This window comes from Urocitellus parryii, chromosome 3, assembly GCF_045843805.1.
Source record: "Urocitellus parryii isolate mUroPar1 chromosome 3, mUroPar1.hap1, whole genome shotgun sequence".
Taxonomy (NCBI): Eukaryota; Metazoa; Chordata; class Mammalia; order Rodentia; family Sciuridae; genus Urocitellus; species Urocitellus parryii.
Genome location: NC_135533.1, coordinates 101,106,938 through 101,115,655, shown reverse-complemented (window position 1 = coordinate 101,115,655; position 8,718 = coordinate 101,106,938). Strand labels below are relative to the sequence as shown.

At 49.6% G+C, this 8,718-nt stretch overlaps 1 protein-coding gene across 6 annotated transcripts in view; it reads right to left on the bottom strand.

The window, feature by feature from the left end:
* Positions 1-459: 459 nt before the first annotated feature.
* Ccm2 (CCM2 scaffold protein) overlaps positions 460-8,718 on the bottom strand; it is a 62,969-nt gene continuing 54,710 nt past the window's right edge. For 4 of the 6 annotated variants that reach the window (XM_026399456.2, XM_026399459.2, XM_026399457.2 and 1 more), the window contains 5 exons: positions 7,806-7,941; positions 4,492-4,549; positions 3,632-3,770; positions 2,640-2,778; positions 461-1,112 (listed from right to left, as the gene is read on the bottom strand). In XM_026399456.2, coding sequence (XP_026255241.1) covers positions 832-1,112; positions 2,640-2,778; positions 3,632-3,770; positions 4,492-4,549; positions 7,806-7,941 — 753 coding nt within the window. In that variant the 3' untranslated portion in view covers positions 461-831. Of the gene's footprint in view, positions 1,113-2,639; positions 2,779-3,631; positions 3,771-4,491; positions 4,550-7,805; positions 7,942-8,718 lie in introns of all 6 variants that reach the window. The other 2 variants (XM_026399455.2, XM_077796798.1) reach the window with 2 other exon arrangements.

Sequence of the window (8,718 nt, the reverse complement as noted above, 5' to 3'; positions counted from 1 at the left end):
GATCACACTGGGGATGGACATGATGAACATGGAGAGGGTAGGTGGATAAAGGGCCCATGATAGCTTATCTGAAGCTCCCAGCATTCCCAGATAGCACTTCTGATCAGCCAGGTGCCAGGGCAAGCAGCCAGAGAAGTCAGTTCCTTGAGGAATCTATGCGAGTGATGAAAAGATCAAAGCACCTTTGCTGATCATACAATGCACATTGCTTCTGCTGCCCATGGTCACTGCCCCTGACACCCATAAGAGAACCCAGTAGATCTTCTGGCCTCACACCCACAAAGCAAAACCCAAATCACAAGTGCCTGCTGCCTCCACTGCCCCAGCCCTGACACTACTGTGCCCATCTCTGGGTATTATGGGCAGACATGGGCAAAGGGACAGAGGCCAGAATGGACCCCCCTCCTAGCAACATGGTTTTCACCCAACTGGATCAGAAACATGTTTGGTAACCAGAGATTAAATTATTCACATTGTAGTAAACATTTTTTAAGGTCTCTGAGAGTTAACAACAGGAACATCATGTGCAAAATTGACAGCTGTCCAGAGCCAGGCTATCAGGACTGGCTCTCCTTGCCAGCTTGGCCTGGCCCTCCCAGAGCAGGAGGTGCAAGGTATGTCTGAGCCCCAGAGGATGAGGCACAGAGCCTTCCGCCCTGGATCAGGGCACGTCCTGCGGCAGCTCTGTGCTCTTTCACAGTAGAGGACCTGGCCGCCCAGGGCCACCTGTGCCTGCAGCCACTCCCCAGCTCCTAGCCAGCAGGAAGGGCTAATACTCAGGTCAACTCCTGGGGCGGCCTGGGATGGTAGGGATGGGTGCTCCATTGCCCATCACACTGAATCCTGGTCCATGCTGCAGCCCAACGCCTCAATGTCACTACTGATGTCTGAGATCATGCGGTCCCATTCATCCCCCTCTGAGGGTGCTGACCGGTCATCGGGACTGCCTGTGGCCCTGTTCCCATTGGTGGTAGAGGTGGATGTGGTGCTCAGGGCCCGCCGGTGCCTGCCAAAGCTGTCAGTGATGATGCCACGGCCGTCTTTCACACCAATGGTCTCTAGGAAGTTCTCGAAGTGCTGGCTGTCCTTCTCTGGGATGAAGGGCCTCAGACCTGCCAACACATAACCCCAACACCACACCCACAGTAAGGCTCAGGGTCCAAACAGGAACACAGCTGCCCCTCGTCCATGGCCTGAGGACCCTGATACCACACAAACCGTTCCCTGGATCCAGATGGTTTGGCTAAAATCCCACTTCTGAAAGGCACCCCAGCTGTAGAAACTTGCCATCTGTCACATCTGCCCTCCCTGGCCTTGAGGAACAGCACAGGCCAGGGGCCCACGACCTCCTCTCATTCTCTATGGGTTCTCAGAGCCCCCATTTCACAAGTAAGAAAATGAAACCCAGAGTAGTCAGTCTTCTGCTCTGCTGGCACTGGCAACAGAGGCCAAAACCATGATGTTAAAGCCAAAGGCCCAGCCCAAGGTGACTGCCCCAACTCAGCAGTCTGTCTTCCTAATTAAGAATCCCCTGAACTCCTCTGTGAGCAGGCTGGGCCCATCCAGAGAGGACAAGAGTCCCACGCACACAGGGGTAAGGTGCTACTGCACCAGCTTGTCATACAGACAGCTGCCACCCCCACCTTCCAGAGCTGGAGCTCCTAGAGCTCTAACTACTGTGCTGTGAAGGCCCTATAATTAAGGCTTCCCAAAGAAGGCAAGTGAGGTGGCAGAGGGAAGGCCTGGAGGATGGGAAATTGCCCTCCCAGTGGGCTCCAAGCAGCATGCCACCATGGCTCAGCTCCTCTCTAATCCATTTGAAAAGAGGTGCCTATCTAAGGGCAGCCTCTAAAGAAACATCCTGAGTTACACATGGGCCCATCTGAGCCCTGCTGGGGAACTGACCCAGGGAGGCCTCAGCAGGAAGCAGGAGCTCAGACTAGATTCCAGCGGGCCCAGTCTCCCATAAGCAGGGAGCCCTGGGGGGACAGCCAATGTCGGCCAGGCTGGTAGAAAGGGAAATAAATCCACCTCCTTAGTTTACTGGGAGCACAGGTACAGGACTTAGTAGCCCTTAACAAGCAACCACTGACTGTGTTCAGAGTGTTGGCAGAGCGAAAACCACAGCTGAATCATTGATCCCTCAAGGTCTGCGCCTCAGGTATCCAAGGTAGGCCTGACTACCAAGCCTGCCAGTCACTCAGATCTAACATGCTGAACTCTTCAGAGTCTTGTAAAAGGGTGATCTTCACCTGGGATGGCATCTTCACCTCTTTACTTGGCAAACTCCCACACACCCATCAATTACTCAAGTGTCACCTCCTTGAAGAACAACCCTGACTCCTCTCTTGAACTGTAGAGTTCTATTCAGTACTAGTCCCAGTCCCAGGGCAACATCTCCTGCTTCCAGGCAGGGCCCACTCAGCTCAGCTCAGCTCAGGGTTCTCAGGAGATGGAGAGCTGTTGGTGGGCCCCCAGAAAGCTCTAGAAAGAGATCTTCCAACTAATTGTGGCAGATCCTGAGACCTCAGGGTGCTATTTTGCCAACCGTCATTGTTAATGGAACCTGAACCTTTACTTCAAGGTATAGGTATACATTTCCAGAGGGAACCGGGCGCCCTCTGGGGCTCCCCACTCACCAAGCAGCAGGAACTTGCGACTGTCTCCATAGAGCTGCCGTAGGCTAATACAAAACTCATGAATGGAGGCTCCATTGCGGTACTCATGTAGCAGCGCAGCAAACTGCTGGATCTCCTGCGACGACAGCTTAGTGCGCAGCTGTAGGAACAGAGAGGAACAGGTGTGAGAACAGATATGGGTGGGTAGGAGGGCATGGCAGCTGGGCCCTCACCCTGTCACAGCCATGGACTTGGGTGGATCACCTACAGCAGACAGGGCTGGGAACCTGGGGGCCAGGCCCATGCTGAGGACCAGTCACGTCTAGGTTCACATCTTCACTCCCTGTGGGGTCAGAATGCCCACAGTGAATCCCTATCCCATCATCCCAGGCATGGTAGCCTCCAGAGGAAAAATGAGGTGCCCTGGCAGCTCCACTTTCCTGAACCTGAGTACCCTCAGTGGGGCAAGGAGGGAGGGCAGTGTCAGTTCTTCATAGAGCATCAATGAAACAAATCAACAGGGAAGGGCTGGGGTTGTGGCTCAGCAGTAGAGCGCTCACCTAGCACGTGAGGCCATGGGTTCGATCCTTAGCATCACATAAAAATAAATAAAATAAAGGTATTGGAAAATAAATGTTTTTTAAAAAAATCAACAGGGTAGGACAGGAAGCTGGCACCTGTCAGGATCAGGGCTGATGCCCTCAGAGCACAAATGCATGCAATGAGGAAGTCTTGAGTTTTTAGTGACAAAACTATGAGAGATGTAGAGGGAAGGCATCTAGCTCCAAGCCCTGTAGGAGCCACTATTTCCTCTCAGGACTTGGTACCAGCATGGTCCAGTCCTTATAGCTCAGACCCACCAACACAGGGTCCCATACTGTCCCTGGGAAAAGGCAGCAATGTCAGCAAAAATGATGAGGCAAGTGTACACAAGGTGCCCACTCACATGCCTATGCTCTACGAGGGAAGAAAGTCTGGCCCCTCTCAGGCACTCCCTTACAGGTATGGCCTACCGTCTGCATGTAGTCCTGTAGCAGCTCTGTGGCACTGGTGCTCAACTCACTCTCACTGACAGTCTTGCCGTGGGGTGATGCCTGCATGCAGAAGGACAAGGGCGGCAGGCCACTAGCATCCACAGAGTCAGAGAAGCAGCTGCAAAGGAACATGGTGTGTGGGCAAGCAGCTTGCCACCCCTGCATCCTACACATTTCAGGGACCCAGTCAGGATGAAGTGTGCACCAGTCCCCATCCTTGAGCAGAAGTGTATGCAAATGACAGCAACAGGGATGATGGATGACAATGACAAGAAGAAAGTTGGCTGAGCATGGCCACGTGCACCAACCAGCAGAGGTAGTCAGCTTGGCCTGGTCCTGAGGCTCCTCAGAGGTGTGGCTCTTGATGGCCTCTGAGCAAATTCATGGGACAAGTAAATGGACAGTGTCGTGGAGGGAAGAGAGGCTAATAGGAAAACCCAGGGGACAGTCCTCAGGCAGTGCCCAGAATTGAGGGGGCACAGAAGGAGAGGTATAGATGGGGGTGAGCATCAGGACAGCAGAACATGTGGACTGAGCTGCCACAGAAGCTGCAGGTAGTGGCAGGGAGAGGCTGAAAAGTACAGAAGAACAAGAGCACCCAATGTGCCTTTTAAAGGTCACTCTCTGGAGGTCACAGAGTTGGCAGGGCAGGAGAGACCAGAGGGAGGTAAGGACTCTAAAAGCAGACATGCGGGATGCAGTGTAGACAATGGGTCTGGAGTTTTGGGACCGGTGAGGCTGTGATGAGCTGGAGGTGGTGGGTGACTAGCTGGAGCCCAGATGATGTTGGGCAATGTCCGAAGCTTGTCTACTCCAGGGTTTGGGGCATGTGCACTCACAAGGTGCTGGCTTCTGCATCGTAGGTCTCCTTAATATCCACTTTTGTGGAAGAGTCATCTGTAGGAAGATAAAAAAAAAAAAATACAGGGCTGGGGATATAGCTCAGTTGATAGAGTGCTTGCCGTACATACACAAAGTCCTGGGTTTAATCCCTAGCATTACCAAAAAAAAATAATAATAATAACAATAATAATTAAAAAAAATAAACAAACAAAAAACCACAACTTTCAGGTCCAGCCTGCCCAGCTATGTTTTACAAGAGACAGTGGCTGCCCTGCCCTTTGGGGAAACCTAAAGTCCTTCATCACGAAACCACCATGCCCCAGAATGTGCTGTGTGCCAAGGGTAGGACTCCTAGACTTGAGTCCACAGCCCTCCATTCCATCCAATGCACATCCTGCTGCAGGTTGGGAGGGAGTCTACAGAGGACTCAACTTACCCACAGCCAAGGTCATGACAGCTGTCTTTGGGGATGTCAACTATGTGTTAAACTAAATGAAAGAAATTATGCTATTTGTCCCAGGTCACATAGCAGAAGCCAAAGAGCTGGGTATTCCAACCCCTGCCTAGACAAAGCCGAGCCTCAGAATCCCTGAGACCCTCATCTCTGCAAATAGTCTGCATACAGCAACTGCCTGGATAATGCTCAACAAATGACAGCTTGTGACAAAGATTATATAGTTGGCTGTTCCAAATGTAAGGAAAGGAGCATTCCAATACTGAGCCAAGCAGCAAGTAAAAGCTTTATGAGCAGGCAAGTCTTTAAATGGGAGCAAAGAAGAGGGTGGCAGGAAAAGGGACTTTTTTTGTGTGTGCGTACTGGGGATTGAACCAGGGGCACTCAACCACTGAGCTACATCTTCAGCCCTATTTTGTATTTTGTTTAGAGACAAGGTCTCACTGAGTTGCTTAGCACCTTGCTTTTTGCTGAGGTTGGCTTTGAACTCATGATCCTCCTGCCTCAGCCTCCTAAACCACTGGGATTACAGGAATGTGCCAATACACCTGGCAAAAGGGGATATTTCTGGTGGCAGGTGAGGATGGAGGGCAGAATAATGGCCCCAAAGAATCCACACCCCCAATCCCAGGACTACAAATATTCCGTTCCACAGCAAAGGGGAGTTAAGGTTGCTAATCAGCTGACCTTAGGATAAGGAAATGACCCTGGATTATGTGAATGGGCTCAATGAGACCACAAGGGTTCCAAGCATAGCCAGAGAAAGGAACAGAGATGCCATCAAGATGGAGGAAAGGGTTATGTTCCAAGACACACAGAAGTCTCTAGGAGCTGGGAAGGGCAAGGAAATGGTCTTCTGGAGGTTTCAGAGTAACCAGCAGAGCCGACACCTTAACTTTAGCCCTGTGAGGCCTGTGATAGAATCTTAAGTCCCTTAAGAGGATGCATTTGTGCTGTTAAGCTGCTAAGCTTTGATGATCTGTCCTGGCAGGGGAGAATGAACATAGCACGCAAGGTGCTGAAGCAGAAATAAGCAGTGGATGCATACACGTGTATTTCTATGTGTGTGTGCGCATCCCAGAGGTAGATCCAAAAGGCTGGCAGGGGATAAAACCTACTCAGCCTGATAGTAGTGCTGTATGCGAGCTTGCTTTGGGAAAACTCACTCAGATGTACACTTAGGGTCTGTGCACTTTTCAATTAAAAATTTATTAGGACTGGGTGTGGTGGAGCACACCTATAATCCCAGATACTCAGGAAGCTGAGGCTGGACAATTGTAAATTTGAGGATAGTTTTAACAACTTAGTGAGACCCTGTCTGAAAAAAATAAAAAGGGATGGGGACATAGCTCAATGCTATAATGCCCCTGGGTTCAATCCCCAGTACCACAAAAATGAATGAATGAATGTATAAGTTAATGAATAAATAAAGCAAGCAAGTCCCTATTGGGAATTTTAATGCACAGGTCTGAACCAATCACAATCAAACTGAACTGTTCCTCATGCAGTTACTTTGAACAAGCTGTTGACTTCCAAGCCTCAATTCCCCATCTCTAAGACAGGGCTAAATGATGTTCCTACCTCACTTGGCTTTGGAGGACTAAATAAGATGCAGCATGTGCCTCAGTGTTCATCACTACAAGCAGCAGTGAGGCCCACATTGGGAAAAAGGGGCTTTAGCACCAGCAATAAGAAAGAGACCACAGCATTATGTATATATATATCACATTTTCTTTATCCATTCATCTGTTGAAGGGCACCCAGGGGGTGCCATAGAAGAATAGAAGTTTAGTGGATTAGACAAAGGGGAATGAAGGAAAGGGTGGGGGGATAGGAATAGGAAAGACAATGGAATTAATCTAACATGAACTGCTTATGTACATATATGAATAAAGCACAATGAATCTCCACATTATGTACATCCACAAGACTGGGATCCTAATTAGAGTAAGACATACTCCATGTTTGTATAAATATTTCAAAATATATTCTTACTGTCATGTATTAAAAAAAATTCTAATTCAACAGCAGATGTAAAGTGATTGCAGTCCAAGTTCTTCTCACAGCTCCTCCCCTCATTAATGTACTCCTCTGCCCATTATATTCAAGACACATTTACTTTGAACTGCATCCATTGAATAACTGACTTGAAACAAAAAAAAAAGAAACAGACCATACCATGATAGACCCTTAAAATGAGGTATACACCTGTTCAAAGAATTCCCTCCCAGCTTTGTGAACACATAGGGCTCTCCCCATTTGTGAATTACTAGGGATAGGATAGGGGGCTGAGACTCATCACGATAAAAAGAAAAAACTGCAGGCAACAAACAGCACTGTTTCCAGAATCTATGCTTTTTATGCCTCTGATTTATATAAACCATTAATCTTTTATAAATGATAAATCTGAAAATTAATGCTGTTGGTGTTCAGGAGACTTAGCTCTAGTGAGCTTGTACATAAAGGAAGTATCTAGTATGGACTAACAAGAAGCCTGAACGTGCTCTGCAACCGGTCTTGGTGGAATGTGCAGAGATGCTGACTCCCATATGTTGGTCCAGCGACGAAGCCTTTTAGGTACCTTTGGTTCTTCCCACCACCAACAACCCATCTCCAAGCCTTGGCTTCAAGAGAAGCCTGAGCTTCACCTGAACACATTTGGCATGGTCCCGGAATGAGCCATCATACTGAGAGCTGCCTACGCTTGGTCATACTAAAAGGGTTATTCCCCAGACCCATGCTCAGCCCCGAGATCCATGCTCACCCCCCAGATCCACAGCATGTCTCTACTGGAAGCCTGTGGTTCCAGAAATGTTCATGGCCCCCATATTCTCTGCCTGCTTTTACTCAACGTACCGCTGTGCAGGGATAAGTGGTGGGTGGGTGTAGAGGCCCCATCAAATATTGCTCGGTCCAGAAAGTCGATGGTGGACTCCGTGTAAACAATCTGGAAGACCTGACCAAGCAGGGAGCATAGCTCTTCAGCGGCAACCTGCAGTGGGAACAGAGCAGCAGCTGATGCAGCCAGTGCCCAAGAAGCTTCCAGGGTACCTGGAGGCCTCAGACACTTCATAAATATGAACCAAAAGCAGACACCAGAATAACTAAGGGCCCCTACACCTTTCACAGCCCACAAGGTGCCAAGGCAGAGAAGCTGAGGACCACCTCAGGATTCTTTCTGAATAGACTGTGGCCCAGGTGTGCCTTGAAGGTATCTGGGGACTGTGCTGAGAAATACTATCTAGAAGACATTTAAGGTAGGCAGTAGCTATTATCTATTTTACAGATGCAGAAATTAAACAGAAAGGTCTCCCCAAGGCCCTGTGGCTGTTGGGTGGCTATGAGCCCAAAGCCAAACCCACAACCACAAACAGATTTCTATGGAATCTGCAAGCACAGTCCTTAGCACCAGGCAGGTCTGGGGTGCAGGTCATTGCATGCCCATCAATAAGGGATGCGGGGGTAGTGGACTAGTAGAGGAAGCAGTAGAGGAAGCAGGAGAATATCTTTGAATAAAAATCTAGCTGGCCATGTCAGAGAAGGACTGGAGGAGGGGTAAAAAGGCCAGGTCAGGTAAGGGCAGGAGGGTAAGGCCAGACTAGGCAGAAGTGGGTGGGGATGGGGGTGGTCAGCGTAGGGTACAGGAGTCTGGGGTCAGGGTTGTGGGCAGAGCCTTAAGAAACTGAACATGAGACATGTTCAGGGTAGGCAGAAGGGTTAGGGTTGGGTGGGGTCAGGCAGGGGAAGAGGAGGGGCTGAGCCCTAGGTA